The sequence below is a fragment of the Myotis nattereri genome (assembly GCF_964212035.1).
Source record: "Myotis nattereri genome assembly, chromosome: 9".
Lineage (NCBI taxonomy): Eukaryota > Metazoa > Chordata > Mammalia > Chiroptera > Vespertilionidae > Myotis > Myotis nattereri.
The window spans coordinates 2,295,356-2,313,611 of record NC_138084.1 but is presented as its reverse complement, the minus strand read 5'-3'; the positions used below and the strand labels follow the sequence as shown (position 1 = coordinate 2,313,611).

General features: G+C 64.9%; 1 protein-coding gene across 1 annotated transcript; it reads right to left on the bottom strand.

Annotated features, from left to right (window-relative positions):
• Positions 1-1,486: 1,486 nt before the first annotated feature.
• On the bottom strand, positions 1,487-17,714 carry CD5 (CD5 molecule). The gene is made up of 11 exons (XM_081099464.1): positions 17,594-17,714; positions 11,574-11,612; positions 9,257-9,562; positions 8,792-8,854; positions 8,215-8,547; positions 6,096-6,395; positions 5,348-5,473; positions 4,565-4,618; positions 3,211-3,333; positions 2,126-2,217; positions 1,487-1,825 (listed from the first exon to the last, which is right to left on the bottom strand). The coding sequence occupies exons 1-10, from the start codon at positions 17,643-17,645 to the stop codon at positions 2,129-2,131; spliced, it is 1,485 nt and encodes a 494-aa protein (XP_080955590.1). The 5' UTR covers positions 17,646-17,714; the 3' UTR covers positions 1,487-1,825; positions 2,126-2,128.
• Between the last annotated feature and the right edge of the window lie 542 nt (positions 17,715-18,256).

Below are 18,256 nucleotides of genomic sequence, written 5' to 3'. Positions count from 1 at the left end.
CCCCCTGGGTCTCTCTTCCGTCCAGTTTCTCGCTGGGACGGAGGGGCAGCGGGCTGAGGAGGCGGGTGGTCCCTGCCATGCCCCCCCCCAAGCGACCCTGAGCTCAGGCAGTTACCACGAGGCCTTTCCATGGGAAGGGTGGCTTCCGGGGGCTCCCCTTCTTCCCTGCAAGGTGGCGGGGGCGGGCAGGCTGCTGTGGCCTCCCAGATGCGCAGTCACCTCTGCTGAAAGCAGGGCTGTGTGGCTGCGTGAAGTCTCAGTGTGCCTGTCTCGGGTCCTCTCAGCAGCCCTATGACCCCCCCCCCATTTTAAACAAGGGCAGTGGTTCAGTGATGGGGGCACACAGTCTGGGGGTGCGGGCGGGACTGGCACCAGCTCTGGCCAGCCGCAGGGGCCCCTGCCATGCCCTGTGGTACCACAGCCCCAGGGGTCCGAGCCCACGGTGGAGACCCCCTGGGCCCCAGCAGATGTCCCCACCTTTGCTTCCTGGACTGCGGCCTGGCCTTGCAAATGCCCGGGCAGAGCACCAGGACACCAGGGGGACCAGGACAGCCCGGCCTTGTGGGAGAGCTGGACACCTCGAGGGGCACCCTCGGGTCACTTGCTCTGGGTGGGTCCGGGGCGGGGCGGGGGCGCAGAGGAGAAGCGCCGCTTTCTGAGACAAGACTTGGACCGGAGCTGCTTCCCCCCGTCACGCAGCGCGTGGCTCCGCTCTGCCCTCACTCTCCTCCCGGGGCCTAGCTCTCTGCAGCCCCTCCCCACCCGCACGCACCACCCGGACCACGGTGTCCTCCGCCAGACCCCCCGGGGCCTCCTGTGGCCTCTGGCCTCTGGCCGTGGAGTGGGCTGCTGGGAGGGACCCTAAGTGTCAAGTTCAGAGCCTCGGAGGGGCTCCCAGCTGAGTGAGCAAGGACGCGGCTGAGCGAGCTGGCGCGGGGCCACCAGGTGCCCGAGGCTGTGGGGTCCCTCCCAGCCGCCACGCCCAGCCCCGAGGCCGGACCCTGTGAAGCCAGACTTGCTGGGGACTCAGGGCTGTCCTTCCGGTCCTCGGTTTCCCTGACTTCACACAAGGAGAAAGTGCTAGAACCAGGTGCATGCGCACCTGCCTCTGGGGTCAGGTGGAAGCGCAGTTTAGGGGAGACGGGGCGCGCTGCCCCCCTGGCTGAGGCGCCCTGCTCTGTCGGGCAGTGGCTATGAGGCAGGAGTGGACTCAGAGGCACCAGGTCACCTGCCGAGGCTGCCGGCATCCTTTAGGGCTGAGGAGCCGCTGGGAGTGCTCCCTGGCGATTGGCATCCTCCTGACCGAGGCTGGGGGCTATGGGCTGGGGGGTGGGGGTGGGGGTTGGGGGCTGCCGCCTGGCCATGCTACTCTGTCTGGGTCGGGGGGATCTCTGACCATGAGGGCTGCTCGCCCCGCAGGTGCCCCGCCCTGGGGCATCCCGGGGGGACGGAGAGAACTCTGGACCGAGGGGCCAGGCGCTCAATCCTCAGGAAGCAGGAAAGCCGTTATTTACAAAGAACATATTAAATACACTGGAGACCCCGGCTCCCACCCCTGCCCCGTGTGCGCTTCCGTCAGTCCTCCCCGGGCCCCCGCGTGAGGAGAGAGCTCCCCACAGACGAGGCGGGGTTCCCACACCCGCCCCCGTCTCTGCTTGGAGGGGCTGCTTGTCTGCAGGCAGCCAGCTGTTCTGCGGGCTTCGCTGCGGCTCCTGCGGGAGGGCAGGGCTGGGTGTGGGGAGGCCCTTGCCCTCGGCTGTGTTTCCAAGCGGCAGATGCGAGCGCTCAGGACCCGGCTAGCTCCCATTCGCTCCGGGTCCCTGGTCTGTGGGTGAGAAGGACGGTCAGAGGCAGGACCTGCCCCCTGGAGACGGCTCAGCATCAGGGTCGGGGCGGGCCCCTGTCAGGCAGCCCTGGAGGGCTAAGCCCATCAGGCAGCCCCCGAGGGTCTTCCGGGGCCTCCCCTCTCTGACCGCGGATCAGCTCCCGCACCCACACCCTCGATGCTTGTTCTTTCCCTTGACGCGAGTCAAGGCCGTGGCGCGCCCCGCAGTGGGCGGGCAGGAGGCAGGAGCCGGCGCTCTGCTTATCCCAGGGAGGGGGCTCCCGGGTGCGGTGGCCTCACCTGTCACAGCCGCTGAGCCCCGTGCAGGTCGTAGTCGCTGTCGGAGGAGTTATCGGGCTGGGCGGACACGCGGCGCAGGGCCCCCTCGAGAGCTGCGGGCAGAAGGAGACCACCGCGGGGCTGACCCACCAGCTACGCCGACCGAGCCTCCCCGAGCCCAGAGCCCCCCAAACCCAGAACTTCCCAGAGCCCCTCAAAGCCCTTCAGAACTCAGAGCCCAAAACCCCCCCAGAGTCCCCCCCAGAGCCCAGAGCCTTCCCCAGCCCAGAGCCCCCCCAGCCCAGCACCCCCCTAAGCCCAGAGCCTTCCCCAGCCCAGAGCCCCCCCAGCCCAGCACCCCCCTAAGCCCAGAGCCTTCCCCAGCCCAGAGCCCCCCCAGCCCAGCACCCCCCTAAGCCCAGAGCCTTCCCCAGCCCAGAGCCCCCCTAAGCCCAGAGCCCCCCAAACCCAGAGCTTCCTAGAGCCCCTCAAAGCCCTTCAGAACTCAGAGCCCCAAACCCCCCAGAGTCCCCCCCAGAGCCCAGAGCCTTCCCCAGCCCAGAGCCCCCCTGAGCCCAGAGCCCAGCACCCCCCTGAGCCCAGAGACCCCCAGCCCAGAGCCCCCCCAGCCCAGCACTCCCCTAAGCCCAGAGCCCCCCAGCCCAGTGCCCCCCTGAGCCCAGAGCCCCCCCAGCCCAGCACCCCCCTAAGCCCAGAGCCCCCCCAGCCCAGAGCCCCTGGAGCCCAGCGCCGCGGGTGTGGAAAATCAGAGGGGCCTGGGGCTGGTGGCTAGCAGCCCTGGATCTGTTTTAATCAGATCATCCGAACGTTCACTAATGACGCTGAACTCAGGGTTCCCACTGAACTCAGGGCTCGCTGGGCTTTGTGGTCAGGGAGCTGTCAGTACGGGGCTCCCGCGGCCGCAGTGGGTCTCTGAGGCCCGAAGAGGAACGGCTGTGGGCACGGCCTGGGCCAAGGCCTTCTCTCCGGCTGAGCGGCCTGTTGGGCCGGATCCCTCCACCCCCTGCTGCGAGCACTGGACAGGCCGGCACCCCTCTCCCCAGGCGCCTCCCCTTTGGGCCCCTGCGTCCCTCCCCGGTGCTCACCTGGGTACGCGGAGAGCTGGGAGTTCCTGGGGGGCTGGCTGTACTCGTTCTCCAGGTGCGCGGCTGTGGGGTTCTCAACCTGCGACCGGCGGACAGTCGTCCCGTGATCGCGATGGAAAGACACTGAGCAGATGATGCAGAGACAGCGCCATTACTCCTCCCCCTCCCCCTCCCCCTCCCCCTCCCCCTCCCCCTCCTCTCCCCCTCCCCCTCCTCCCCCCTCCTCCCCTCCTCCTCCCCTTCCTCCTCCTCCTCATCCTTCCCAACAGGCCCAGAGCTTTAATTTCCTGCTCCCTTGGTGTATTGGTGGGGGGGGGGGGGCGGCTGCAAGGGCACCCACAGCTCCTCTAGCACCCCCTCTCCTCCTTTCTACTTGGACGGGCTCACACTAGCCACGCTCAGACTTAGAGCAGCTTTGGGTTGGCCAGCAAGCTGATGGGCGGGTTGGGCCTTCCGTGGTCAGTCAGTCACCAGACACGGGTTAAACAGGGAATTGGATGTACCCCTCCCCCCGCCCGCCAGAGCTGAGGGCCTTTGTTGATAAAAAAGACTTGGCAACACAGAGCCTTCCTGAAGGATCTGGCTCTTGACAAAGGGGGGGCCCTGTGGCGGGGAGGGAGGAGGGGGGCTGTGGTGCCCCCATGAGGGGGCCTGGCTGTGGCTACAGGGAGAGAAGACGCAGGCCAGGCCGGTGGGAGGCGGGCTGCCTCATCCGACGTTGACCACTGGCCTTCGGAAGGCCCGTGACAGAGACACCGCATGGTAACACGAGCCTGAACAGCCCGCTTCCTGTGCCCCCGCTTTGAGATGGACAAAGCACAATGCCGGAAAGGTTCTGCTAGTCCTGGAGTAAAGAACCGTGTCTGGCCCGCCCGCGTGGCTCAGTGGCTGAGCGTCGACCTATGAACCTGGAGGTCAGGGTTCGATTCCCAGTCAGAGCACACGCCCGGGTTTCAGGCTCCATCCCCCGTGTGGGGTGTGCAGGAGGCAGCCGGTCCATGATTCTCTCTCATCATTGATGTTTCTCTCTCTCTCTCCCCCTCTCCCTTCCTCTCTGCAGTCAATAAAAAACTATATATATTTTTAAAAAGAACCAGTGTTATGTATAAAAATAAAGGAACTGTGTCAGGGTTTGCCCAGCTCCCGGATCCCCATGTCGATGTGATCATGGAGCCCCCCTTCTGAGTACCCCCTGCCAATCCCCGTGGGCACAGTCACTCCTTAACAAGTGCCGTGGGGGTCAGAGCCCCGTCTGCACCTGCCCTCCGCAGTGGGCCCCATCCCTGCCTCCACGTTCCTGTGGAGCCCGGGGCACCGGTCGGGCTGAGGGAGGCCCTGCCTCCCCGACACTTACTGCTCTGGTTCATCCCGGTCGGGCCAATCCACTGGCGCTGCTTCTTCTGTCGGACTGGGCGGCAGACGGAAAGGCATGTCAGGTGGGGGCAGGGATGGGGGGGAGGGGGAGGCGGGTGCAGCTGAAGGGGGCACTGCTGGACGCAACCCCCCAGGGATCTTTGGGGGCCTCGGATTTCTGACTCGCTGGGGGGGAACCACTCATCTCACGCTAGAGGCGCTGGTTGCCCAGACAACCGGTTAGAGCCAGAAAGAAGACCTGGGGGGGGCGGGAGGGACCCGCCAGGCCTGCCGCCTGGGGCCTGCTGCCTGGGGCCTGCCCTTCGCAGCCCTCTAACCTCAGTCCTGTCTTTGAGTGAGTTTCTCCTGCGTCTGCAAGACAACGGCCTGTGGTATACAGTCCTCACTAGGGGGGCAGTCACCCATTTGGTGGATGGGGAAACTGAGGCTCAGAGAGGAAGTGGCTGAGTCACCATTGTGCACACTGGTAGGGGTGGCCTGGGGCATGTGTCTCCTGAGGTCAGCGGCCGTGCAGACGACCCTCTGGGCCTGTCACCGTCTAAAGAATGGCCACACCCTCCCTTGGGCCGCGAGTGGGTCTCAGCTGGGCCCCTACATGGGTGAATGAGCAACTGCAAGGTTCCTGACTTCCTGTTTCTGTTACTTTGGGTAGAAAAAGGCCAGTGCAAGGGAGAAAGGGGGGCAGGGGGCAATGCAGAGGTGGGACCCTCCACTTCCCCCCACACAGGGCCTTGAGGGGGGCGCCGGGGGCACCTGCACCTACATTTCTTCACCAGCTTCTTGTAGGCGAGAGGCCCGCACATGACCAGCAGCACAGCCAGCAGCACCAGGGCCAGGATGATGCTCATCACCGTGCCGGTGCTCGGGCCCGCCGGGTTGGGGTCCTGGCCTGGGGGGGGCGGGGGCAGAGGAGTCAGGACGGCCCGCCCCTCGCTATCAAACCTGTCCCCTCGGAGGGCAGCTGCGGACTGGCTTCTCCCAGGGAGTCGCTGGCTCGTGCGGACGGCCGGGGTCCATCTGGCTGCCTCTCCGGTGTCTCGGGGATTCTGGCTACACATTCACCCGTCGACCTTCTATCTCCTAACAGCTGACCACCCCGCTGCCACTGGCCGCCTTTGCAATCAACTATTTCACTTTCTACCATTCGCCAGCTACGAGTATCGCCTTGCCATCATACACGGCCCAGTACATGGTCATCTACCAACAGCCGCTTCTCTCTTTAACGTGTTACCCGGTTACTGTTAATGCAGCAAATGCGTTCCCCTCTGTCCCTTGCTTGACTGTCTTCCCTCCTGGGAGAGTAGACGATAGGATGGAGCTGGCATTCATCGTCTGCCTAACAACACAGGCTGGTCCCTCTTCATGGCTCATTGTGTCTGAGCACGCCTGCCCCCTCTGCCCCCATTTGCCATCTCCTTTTGGGGGGGCCTGTTCTTCGGAAACGTGCTCCTGACTGGGCCCTAGAGGGGAGCCCAGGCCTGCCCTCCGCCCGCCGGGCTTGGCCAACTCACACGTGAGGAACACCCGCTTGCAGTGGGCTCGCCGCTCCTGCAGCTGGTGGCACTGGGACAGCTTCTCCCCGAAGCAGACCAGCCCCCGCGTGTCCTTCTCGCCGGCCTCCAGCACCTGGTAGGAGCTGACCGGCCCGCACTGCTGCTCCTGGCACACCTCCGCCCACCGCGCCGCGCTCTTGGCCGAGGGGCTGTGGCACAGGGCTTCCCACTGCCGGCCCTGGCCCTGGCGCACCTCCACGGAGCCCGCGCACACGCCGCTGCCCCCCACCAGGCGGCTCTGCACCTGGGGCTGGAAATCTGGGGGAGGAAGCAACAGAGGTGAGGTGGCAGCTTTGCAGGGAACCCCTGGCCCGAGCCTGCAGGCCGGCCGCTGGGGGCTCATGCTGCCGGCAGAGTGGGGCCACCTCGCAGGGGGTGGGGCATCCTGTGGGACGACCTTCCTCTGTCCTTCCCTGCGCCGGGCGTCCTCTCTGGCAGCTGCCAGCAGCTGGCCCCTGCCCACGTGGCGCTGAGGGGAGAGCAGGGGGCGGTGGACATGTCCTCTCATTCTCCTCTGCTCCTTGGGAGGCGACAGGGCTTTTCAAAAAGGGAAACTGAGTCCGGGCCTGGGAAGTGCCTCCTGCTCCGAGTCCTGGCCGATCGCAGGTGGGACAGAAGCCAGGAATGCGGACCTTCCTGCTGGCTGGTCAGGGTCCCCACTGCTCCGTTTGGAGGAGCTGTGATCCAACCAGCTTTGGCCAGTTTCCATGGCAACACCTGCCTTCAAAGCCCTAGTACATCTCCCACTTACAACAACTGTCAAAGGCCAGGCCCCTGGGGTGGTAGGCAGGTTGCCGCCTGCAGGGGGCTGCGGGGAGGGGGGGATCGCTGAGACCCTCGGGGCTGCTTGCGCCTGGAGGGGCAGCGTTGGCTCATTCTCACCAGGCGCCCAATGGGCGGGGGCGCCGTGTGTGCAGGGGAGCCCCGGGCCCAGGGCCATGCTTTCCAGCTTCGTGCCCTCGAACCCCGGGCCCTGCTGAGATGCAGACCCGAGGCTGCAGGGCGGGGCGGGCCTGGGAGTCTGCCTTTCTAGCCAGCGCCCCCCCACCCCATGACGTCCACACTCTGAGGAGCCGAGGCTTAGCCCGCAGGCGCTGGAGCGACCCTGCTCAGTGGCAGTCGCAGCCAGGCGCTGACATTGGGCAGGAACTGGAGCCTCTCTGCGCCCCAGCCTCCTCGTTCGTAAAGTGGGGAGAACAGCAGCACCACCCCCCAAAGCTGTGGTGAGAAGAAAGCGCCTGGCCCCGCCCCGAACCCGCCCCTGACCCCGCCCCCGCCCCATCCCTGACCCCGCCCCCACCCCTGGCCCCGCCCCTACCTGCCCCGCCCCTCCCATCCCTGGCCCCGCCCCTCCCATCCTGACCCCGCCCTGCCCATTCCTGGCCCCGCCCCCTCCCATCCCTGGCCCCGCCCCCACCCCTGGCCCCGCCCTGGCCGACTCGGACTCCGCCCCACCCTCCCTCTGACAGCAGCCCCCGCCTCCCGCCGGCCAGGACCGTGCCTCCCTGTTCTGAGCCGTGTCTCCTTCCCCTCCGTTTTCACGGACCCTGGTGTGGGGGACCCACGGACCAGCCTCATCGGCCACCGTCCCTCGACCACACCGGCTCCGCGGGAGGCCCTCCGGGGACGGCTGTGCACTCTCTGCCTGCGGTTCCCCGGGCCTCCCGCTCCCACCAGCGCTGCAACCTCGTCGGTGTCTGGGGCTTACAAACTCCCCTCCCGTGAGCTTGTCCTGCTCGGTCCCCGCACGGCCACGCTTCCCGCCTAGAACCTTCTCTCCTTGGCTCCACCGCGCTCCTCTCCTCCTTCAAAACCCTCCGGGAGTCCCTGCCTCCTCCTGCAGGCCCCGCGGGCCGCCTCCGTGTGCCATCGGGCGGTCAGGCTGTTTGCTTTGCTTTGCTTTGCAGAGATTCCCACGGCCGGGCTGTGACTGCTCCTCCCGCCCCCCCCCCCCCGCCCCCACCGCCCTCTCCCTCCCCCCTGTTCTCCACAGTGCCCTGTGCTACCCGTGGGGTTTCGGGATGGGTGCTGCCTGACCGTCCAGGGATGCCGGTGGGTCCGGCCCCGGCACACTCACCAGAGCAGACGAGGGCGAGGGCCCGGCCGCCCTCCCAGGGCTGGGCCGTCCGGAAGCACTGCTCCAGGGAGGCACAGCTGGCGTTCTGGGCCCTCCATCGGATGGGCAGCGGCCGGCGCGCCCCTGGGGCCGGGGTCCCCGCGGCCTCGGCCTCCGGCAGGTGTTTCAGGAAGGAGCCACACTGGAGGGCCTCGCAGATGCGGTCCCCCAGGGCCTCGGTGCCGTCCTGGTCCTCATAGCCCACGGCGCCGCCCAGGCGGCCGCTGTAGAATTCCACCACGCCCGCACACCGCAGGCCCCCGGGCCCTGGCACCAGCTGCAGCCGGGGAGGAGCTGGGGGAAGGGAGAGGGGTGCGTCTGAGCGCCCACGGCCTCCAGCCGTGGGCCCTCCTTGCTCCTGGATCCTTGGCCCCAACACAGGGACAAATGAATGACTGGCCGTGGCCCTGGGAAGTGGTGAGGTCCCGAATGTTCCACTAGAACCCTTCCTGTCCGCCAGAGATCGCACCTAACGGCCTCCCCCGCGTTGAATCGCTAAATCCGACACCCTTCCCCCAGGGGCCTCAGAACCTCTTACCTGCGGGCTCTGGAGTGGTTGTGGGCAGAGGCCTTGTGGGAGGAGGGGTCGTCTTCAGTGGTTCTGCAATGAGACACCTGGTGAGGGAGGGGCAAGGGGTCGGGGCGGGGGGGGGGGAAGGTCTGGGAGGAGGGAAGAGGGGGTGTGGAGGCGCTGAGGGCAGCAGGCAGTGGTGAGAAGGACCTGGAACGCATGATGCAAATACCACCTGCCCCACACGTTGTCTCTCAGTCTCCCCTGAGTGGGCGGTACCAGCCCATTTTACAGTTGGGAAAATGGAGGTTAGGAGGAGACAATGAAGTTAGCAAGTCCTCAACCTTTTCCATCCTATTGGACAGGAGCCAGAATCCCTTGCCTTCCCCTTCCAGGTCCCCACCGGACCCCCTTCCACCGGCCTGTTGGGGGCCACAGATCACAGGCCCTGGGCAGCCTCCGCAGGGCGGTGCCCAGGCCAAGGGAACCCACCTAAGCAGATCAGGCTCAGGGGCTCCGCCTGGCGGGCGTCGCTGGCGTTGCAGTGGGAGAGGGAGCCCGGCATTCCGTGGCAGGTGACGTGGTTCCGGGGGCTGCTGAAGGAAGGAACCGGGCCGAGGAGCAAGGCTTCCCTGCACTTCATTTTCTGGCAGAGCGGGGAGGCCACGCTGGGGTGCCACTGGCGGCCCGGGCTCCGGCCCCAGCTCCGGCTGTCCACTGTGTGCCACCGGCCATCGAAGAGGACCTCTATCTGGCCCTGGCACTGCGAGCTGGAGCCCCGGAGGTTCACCGGGAACTCTAGGGGTCAAAGAGATGGGGGCGGGTCAGTCTGGGAAGGGCCCCTCACTGCCCCACTGTCCCACTCTCCGCCCAGGCTCCCCCACCCCGCCAGGCTCCTGCCCCACGTCCTTTGGGGCACTGCAGGGACTCCCCAAACTCAGGCTGAAGCTGGTCCAGGAGGGTGGGGTGCAGACCGCTGAGCCAAGGGTGATTTGGACCAGTGGGCAGGGTGCTGGGCGGCCAGGCCCGCAGAATCACCCGCTCTGGGAACGCCTGTCCCCATGGGCCCGAGAGCGGCCGGGCGCCCTCTTCTCTTTCTCTCTCTCGCGCTTTTAAATCAATTTTATTGAGGTGCGACTCACATACCGTGAAACACACTCATTGGAAAGGGCACTTGCTCCGTGGCATTAGGCAAATGCGCTCGTGCCCGTCACCACCCGCCCTAGAATAGAGCATTTCCATGGCCAGATCAGCCCCGGGCAACCACCGACCCGCTTTCTGTCACTAACGATCAGCCCGGCCGGTTCTAAAATGTCGGAAGTGGGGTCCTTGGCGTGTGTGTCCTCTGGCCATTCCCGCCTGGCTGCCTCACGCGGGCGTCTGAGGCACTGCTGCGTGTAGCTGGCTCGTCCTTGGCATTGGGCGCCGTGTGGCGAGGCCACAGCTTGCGTATCCCTTTGCCATTTGGGTGGCTTCCAGATTTGGGCTGTTGTGAGCGTCCTGTACCCATCTTGTCTCTTTGTGGGCACAGGTCCCCCTTCTCCCGGGGAACAGCTGGGCGCGGAGCTGCCGGGTCATAGGCAGGGACATGCTTGTGTGGTTTCTGGACACGGTGAGGACACACGCTTGCATTTTCGTAACGAGACTCGGGAAAGCTTGGCAAGGAAGGAATGCGCGTGGGGCCTGCTCGGGTGTGAGGGTGTGAGTCATTCGGCTGCATCGCCTGTTCAAGAATGTTTTCTTACACGTGAAAAGGTCGTCCGTGTGAGTCTGACCACTGGGAGCTCTCCCTGGCCGGGAATTGCTGGTTGGGCTGCCTTTCTCTGCCCACAAATGAGGGCCCCTGGGCCCCAGAGCACGGGGCTGGGGCTGGCCCAGGCCACGTGGCTCGTTAGAGGCACAGGGGGCTTGTCCCACGGCTGATGTTGGCACGGCACAGCGCGCTGGCCTCCCGAGGCCGGGCCAGGGAGGGGATTTCCCCCCGTTTTGCAGGTGGGGAACCTGGGGCTCAGAGAGGCCAAACAACTTGCTGGAGCTTGGAGCTGGAAGGCCATTGCGTGCTTCCAGGGCCCAGTCCAGGGCCCGCCCAGGCTCCTGTGGCCCCCTGTTCCCCCGGTGGCTCCCTCCGGCTACATTTCTCCTAAAGTGCATTCAACATGATGTTACCTCAGGAAATGCGCCAGAGAGAGGCCTGAGGGACACGAGCCTGGCAACTGGTGAGTTAAAAAAAAAAAAGTTCAAGCGGGCTCTTTGCTGCAGGCCTTCTCAGAGCCTTTGCTAGGCCCGGGACACGGTCGTCTCCAGCAGGCGGAGGGCGGTTGCCTCCCCTGTGTGGGAATCACCAGCCTCCAGGACTAGAGGCAGGACCGTCGGCGCGCTGTACAGTCTGGGGTAGCCGGGCCCTGCAGCCTCAGTTGCAAATGTCTTAGACCAGGAAGCAGCTCGCAGGACTGGGCGGGAAACGGGACTTCGCAAGGTGCCTTATGGGTATGTTTTCTGTGCACGTGAGTGAGTCATGATAATAATTATCCTGAGAACGAGCATGTGTGGTGCGTTATAGCCGTGGGGCATCCGTGGGCAGGTGGGCATGTTACGTGTGTGTGTGTGCGCGTGTGTGTGCGTGTGTGCACGTGTGTAGGGGACCCTCTCTCTCTCTCTCTCTCTCTCTCTCTCTCATTCTCTGGGGGGGGGGGGACGTTCACCCTGGCGGAGGCGCTGATTTCTTAATTGGCAGGACCCCCGACAGTCAGATAGACTCACAGCCTTGCTCCCCTCCCCCGCCGCCCAGGCCCCGGCAGCTCTTCCTTACCTGGTTCCGGCCAGGGGGACGCTCCGAGGCAGGCGGTGACTGCAGGGAGGAGAGAGGAGTCAGGAAGGGAAGCTGCCTCCGCTCCCGTGGCCGCCGTCTGAGCAGTGGCCGAGGCGCAAGGCTTTGCCTGCGGCCTGGGGGGGGCCCTCAGTGGCCATGAAACCCATTCAGTGGTTGCAGCATCACTTCCTTTCTTGTCCTAAAACTTTGCTTTGTAAATGGACGTGCAGTGAAATTGACTTTCCCTCAGTGCACAAGCCCGTGAATGTCAACCCCCTGTAGGTCAGTGTGGTCAGCAGCACGGCCGAGGCCTACGGCAGTCTCATCGCCCCCCCCGCGCCCCCCCCCCGCCCCCGCCCCCGCTCTCTCTGTGCAGCGATGAGCATGTCGCAAGCATCGATTTCTTTAAAAATCAGATGGACTGGAAGAGTGGCCGCCAGAATGCACTGCGCGCCTTGAGGGCGAGGACCGCGCTTGTGCCTTAGGTTGCAAAGCAAAAATGACCTGTATGTTGCTTCCAATCAAAACAGCGTAACCTCCACAGTCCTAGGGAACCGGGAATGAGCTCGCAAGTGAGTCTGAGACGGGGTTGCTCTGCCTAGTGTCCCCCCGCAGGACACGGGGCAGCACTGTCTCTCTCGGGCTCCTGGCTCCAGCGGGGACAGCGGGGCTCAGACTCGGAGGGAAAGGGACCCGCCCGAGGTGCGCAGCCCGTTGGCGAGGGAGCCGGGCCCACAGCCCCTGCACCAGGCCGGCCGGGAACGGCCTTCCGGCGGCACGGCTCCTGCCTGGCGGGCGAGAGCTCACCACGGAAACCCTGGCAGCCCCGGGCTGTGGGGCCGGCATCGCTGTACCCAGAGAGGACACTGGCCGCCTGGTGTCGTGTGGACTGAAGTCAGAGGGTCCATTTCCCCACACACAGGGATTCCCTCGCCCCGGCTGGTGTGATCCAGTGGCTAGAGCAGCCGTGGGCAAACTATGGCCCGCGGGCCGGATCCGGCCCGTTTGAAATGAATTTAACTAAAAAAAAATAAAAAGACCGTACCCTTTTATGTAATGATGTTTACTTTGAATTTATATTAGTTCACACAAACACTCCATCCATGCTTTTGTTCCGGCCCTCCGGTCCAGTTTAAGAACCCATTGTGGCCCTCAAGTCAAAAAGTTTGCCCACCCCTGGGCTAGAGCGTCAGCCTGCGGACCAAAGGGTCCCAGGTTCCATTCTGGTCAAGGTGGTGGGCTCGATCCCCAGTGTGGGGCGTGCAGGAGGCAGCCGACCAGTGATTCTCTCTCATCGTTGATGTTTTTATCTCTCTCTCCCTTCCTCTCTCAAATCAATAAAAATATATTTTTGAAAACAACAACAAAAAACAATGATCCCCCTCCTTGTCCAGGAACCTCTCGATTTCCAGCGAACCCCATCTGTCTGGCGGCCTGTGGGGTGTCCTGGGTCTGCTGTCTCTCGCCCTCCGAGGAGCGGCCGCCTGGAAGGTCAGGACCCCCTCTTTCTGGGCGGACCCCAGGCAGGGAGCCGCGTCCAACCCGCATCTGTGCCAGCGCTTGGGGGACCACAGGTCACGGGCCCCCGATCCTGTGTCTCCGGCTGAGTCAGATGAAGGGATCGGTTTAGGATTAGGAGCTTTTTTATGTCCAAAACACGCAGAGAATCACACGGGACTCCCGCCAGGGCAGCGCGAGGACCAGGGCCTGTGGAGGGAGAGCAGCTTCGGGCCTCTCACCTCGCTCACCGGGGCCTGTGCCAGCGGCCGGAGAGCGAGCCGACGGGGGCAGAGCGGCCTTCACCATCTGGCTCACTGCTCTCTCCCGGTGGCCTGGTGGCTCACGGACTTTGCATGCGTCTCGTGCCCCACATATGTCCCCACTGTCCCCCTTTCTGTTCAGAGCTTCACGTCTCCTGAGGCTGGTCACACAGGGGCTCATTCTTCCCACCCACAATCCTGTGCAGAAGGCACCAGGCTCACCCCCATTTTAAGATCAGGAAACCGAGGTTCAGAGAGGCTGAGTGGCTCTCCTGCGGTCACACAGCTCATGGTGGAGTCGAGGCAGAAAAGCCATCACCATCACTTGACAGGGCCCCCTGGGCATCTACCACGGGGAGACCCCAGAACCTGCTCGCCCTGGGGTACAGGCAGGGGAAACTGAGGCTGAGAAGAGGGAGGACTCCCACATCTCGCCTAGCTGTGCCCCCAGAGCGAAGGGGGTGCTGGTGCCTGGGGAGGCCTGGGAGGCCAGCCCGAGAGGGCACATATGACGATGGTTACAGAGGAAGTGGCCACCACCGCAGCTGCCGTTCAAAATGCAGACCCCAACCTCCTAACGCATTCGGCTGCGGGGCCTGAGGCCTCAGTCCCTCTGAGTGTGAGTTCCCGCCAGGAGCTGTTGCCACAGACCTGGCTGGCGGGGTCGCCCTGCGTTTACCTTCTATCGCCTGCAAAACCCCGAATCCCCAAGCGCCCGGCGGGGTTCAGCCAGGGGCTGTGTCCCCGAGAGAAGGGTGCTCAGCACCCTCTCCTGCCGCCCAGCTCAAGGGGGAAAACGTCCCCGTCCTCCCAGAGGCCCCTCGGGCTGGTGCTCACGGCCCTTCTGCCAGGGTCCCCCAGGCTGGCCCACGCCCCCCCAGTCACTGGCCACTTCGCCTCGTGTCTGTCCCCCATCCCACCCGACTGCAATGTTGGATCCACCAGGCGGGGTCCTTGTCCCCGGCACTGAGCACGGGGCCTGGCGCGTAGTGGGTGCTCAATCCACACTGTCCGAGTGCCTGACGGACGCTGAGTGTGATGACGGGAGAGCCTCCCGAGGCAGCCATGGGTGCCCCCCTGTCAGCCGAGCAGCCGAGACAGGTGCTCCTGCCCGTTGGGAGTGGCCATGCCGAAGTCAGACCCAGATCTGGGCCGCTCCAACCCCACAGGCCTTCAGCAATGTGCACACCACACACCGGCACACACTGCACACAGCACAGATACACGCAGCACGTGCACATGCACCCACATGTATGCAGACACACACAGTAGGTGGTCAATCAGTGTTGCCAGGCGGAGTTGAAGTCCCTCCCTGGTCCCTATGGAGAAAACAGCCCTGAACACCCCCTGGTCCCTCCGCCCCTCGCTGGGGCCTGATCCCTTGTGCCCAGTGCCCAGTGCCAGCAGGGCCACCGCTCTGCAGCCGGACAGTAGGCCGGGCGGCCTGCTTGCAGCTGGAGCCCCGCGCCCTCCTCGCCTGGGATGCCCCACCCTGTGGACTGGGGCTGCCCGTGTGAACTCGGCCACTTTCCCCTGCTGTTTCCTTGCCTGCACTTGTCATGATATTAGTGTGTATTTCAGGGCTCGTTTACTTGTGTCTTTAACGGTCTCCTCTGTGCCAGCCCGTGCATGGCACCAGGCCCGCGAGGGGAGGCATCCCGTCCTGTTCTGCTTCGCACAGAGCTGGGCACATAGTAAGTGCTCAGTAAACACGTGCAGGTGAGAACGTGCATGAGTAGCCTGTGCAGGAGGGCGGGCTGGGAGGAGGACGGCCAGGCCAGCATGGGGCAGGAACCCTTCCCACCGAGTCCCACCTCACCTGTTTCTCGCTGACTCTGATAGTGGGGACAATAATGGTAATTATTATTATTATTGTTCAAGCTTCTTGAGCACTTCCTCTCCTTCATGCCACATTCTTCCTAACACGCTACACGCATCGGTTCATTTAGTCCAGGGGTCCTCAAACTACGGCCCGCGGGCCACACGCAAATACAAATATTGTATTTGTTCCCGTTTTGTTTTTTTACTTCAAAATAAGATATGTGCAGTGTGCATAGGAATTTGTTCAAAGTTTTTTTTTAAACTATAGTCCGGCCCTCTAACGGTCTGAGGGACAGTGAACTGGCCCCCTGTTTAAAAAGTTCGAGGCCCCCGGATTTAGTCCTTGCAAACCTGCACGAGGCCGGGGCTGCTCCATTCCCATCTGCAGGGAGAACTGACGCTGACGGACAGGCCCGAGGCCACCCAGCTGGCAAGCGGCGGACCGGAGTTCTCGGCGTGCTGGCCCTTCAGCCAGTGCTGGCTTCTGGAAGCCTGGGGGCAGCGCTCAGGGCCGCCCCCCACCCATCCCAGCGGGTGAGCGCCCGGCAGGGTAGGGCTAAGGGCAGTGGCAGAGGGGAGCAGCCGTGGGAAGCCATGTCACTGTCGCCCCAACCAGGCCACGGGCATCTGCCCCAAAGGTCCTAAGATCCGGGCACGGCCCAGGGCTACGGCGGCAGCTCCTCCCGGCGTGTCTCCAGGTGCCTGCGCTGGCTGCCCGCGGCTCCAGCCCTGGACCTGAGCCCCAGACCCTGGTGGCTGCAAACCCACTGGTTTACGGTTGTGTCCGCAGCCATTTTCCTCCTCGCGGGAGCGGCTCTGTGGCCCTCCCTCAGAGCAGCAGTGATGGGCCGGTGGGCTTGTCGGCCCTGCCGCGCACTAGCTGCTTCGCCCTGACTTTTCTGGACCTCATCTTCTCCTCTGTGAAACGGGCTGGCCTACTTCAGAGGCCATGGAGAGCTCACAGAGGAAAATGGCTTTAAAGGTATTTTCTAAGCCGTGACCCACTGAGCAACAGGAATGTTTATTATCCGCCAGCACACACACACACACACACACACACATGCACACACACACACGCGTGCACACACACCCTGGGAACCACATGCTCTGGGGTCCCAGATGGTCCCCGTCGTACTCGGGGTGAAGGCGTTGCCTCCAGTCCTAACTGTGGGCTCCTTCGGGCCGTGCCCCTGCTCCTTCCGGCCAGGACCTCCCTCCTCAATGGGATCAGGTGGGAGGGAGGCCCATGAAGCAGGACCCCCCACCCATGCCCCCTGCTCGGCAGGGTCAGAGGCCACAGGTGAAGGGCAGGTGGGGTTTAAGGGCCCGGTCTTAGGGCTCCCCGGGGCCCAGGAGGCCGCAGCGGCTCCCCAGAGGGTCCCGGGAGGCAGAGGGCCACCTCCAGACCTCCGCCGGGGACAGAGGCAGCTGTGTCTTTGCGGTTCCGTGCAGAGCCGCCACGGGAATGTGCGTGCACACATGCCTTGTCACGCTCGGGGGACAGTAAGACGACGTTTGGAGGCACGTCTGGCGCATGAAAACACACACACATTCACACACCTGCTCACAGCTTCTCTCAGCAGCACCGCCTCCTTAGACATCCCTCCCGTGGAAGCTGCAGGCTCCCTCCAGCTCCCACCTCCTCTCCCCGCCGCTCCTTCCAAATCCGTGAGAAGCGCTCAGACCCCGGCCAGCTCACCCCCGGCATGAACAGATGGAGATGGCGGCCGGGAGCGCCTCAGGGACCCATCCTGGGTGCATGTGCTCAGACTTAGAAGCCAGTGCCGGCCCAGATCACGGCGGTGGTTGGAGCCAAGGAGCCCCAGCTTCCAGCCCCCTACCCCCCTGCACACAGGAGGTCCGGCTGTCCCCACAGTGGCCTTGGGGCGAGGGGCAGGGCTGGGTTCCGAAGCCCTTCTCTCCGCCGGGAGGAGACCCAGGCTGAGCTCCCGGCCTGGCGGCCTGGTCGGTGGGCCTGGCTGGGCCCCCGGGACTGACCCAGAGCCACCAGGGACTGAGGGTGCCTCTTGGGCACCTGCTCAGCTGCGCTCTCAGAGGCAGTCCCTGCCCTGCCTCAGCCACTCCGCCAGCATCATCAGGACAGCCCCGGGAGGCGATGTCCCCGAGGTGTCTGAGCCAGGGCCTGCACACGGGCAGGGAGGCTGCGAGGGAACCCCACATGGGGGGGGGGGGCGCTGCGGCTTGGTTTCCATGCTGAGAGGCGATTTAACATGGGTCTCGCCTGGAGGGTCCCATGAGGGCAGGAGAGAGCAGAGTGGGGGTCTGGGGGTGCCGCAGCAGGGGCTGGGGACTCATCGACAGGGGTAGTGATTCTCCCGAGAGGTGCGTGCGGGCCTTCGAGTCAGACCCAGGGGCGCACTGCCTCTCCCCCCGGCACCCCGAGCCCAGGGACCCTGGCGGACGCCCCTGGGCACTCACCCAGCACCCCCAGCAGGCAGAGGGCGGCTAGCGGCATTGGCGGCGACTCCATGGGCACGGCCTCCTCCTGCCTCTGCCGCGAGCTCGGGGTGGGTGAGGCCGTCTGCTGTGTCTGCCTCTCGGGGAGGAGGGCGGGGCGGCGTGGGCAGGGTGGTACCGGCGCAGCAGCGGCCCCGCCGCCCGTGTTTGAAGTTGAACTGTCAACTTCCTCCCGGTGAAACCACCTGGCCCAATTCGCATGGCGGCCTGGCTCCTGCCAGCTTCCTGCCCGAGGTGCCAGGGCTGGGCGGCCTGGGGTGTCGGGCACTTGAACCAGGTCCTCAGGGGGGTGGGACTGAGGCCTGGGCTCAGGGAATAGGTGCGATTGGGGGCCACACGCACCGCCTCACAGGGTTTGGAGGTGGCACTGCCGTGTCCCGGGACTCTGGCAACCCCAGCACTTTCGCTCATCTGTTCGCTCACTCATTCAGCGCATCTGTGTCCAGGCGCAGGGCCGTGAGCTTTCCCACCTGCGGGCCGCCAGCGGCCCCTAAGCACTCACAGCCCCCCTAAGCACTCACAGCCCCCCTAAGCACTCACAGCCCCCCTAAGCACTCACAGCCCCCCTAAGCACGCACAGCCCCCGCTGCACCGGGAGCAGCCTCCGCGGATGCCGTGCGGCTC

Excerpts from the sequence above, each read along its gene's own strand:
- CD5 (XM_081099464.1), bottom strand. The coding sequence starts at position 17,645 with ATGGAGTCGCCGCCAATGCCGCTAGCCGCCCTCTGCCTGCTGGGGGTG. Across the intron at positions 9,563-11,573 it reads GTCCCCCTGGCCGGAACCAG|AGTTCCCGGTGAACCTCCGG; the intron begins GTAAGGAAGAGC and ends TTTGACCCCTAG. Across the intron at positions 8,855-9,256 it reads CCTGAGCCTGATCTGCTTAG|AACCACTGAAGACGACCCCT; the intron begins GTGGGTTCCCTT and ends GTCTCATTGCAG.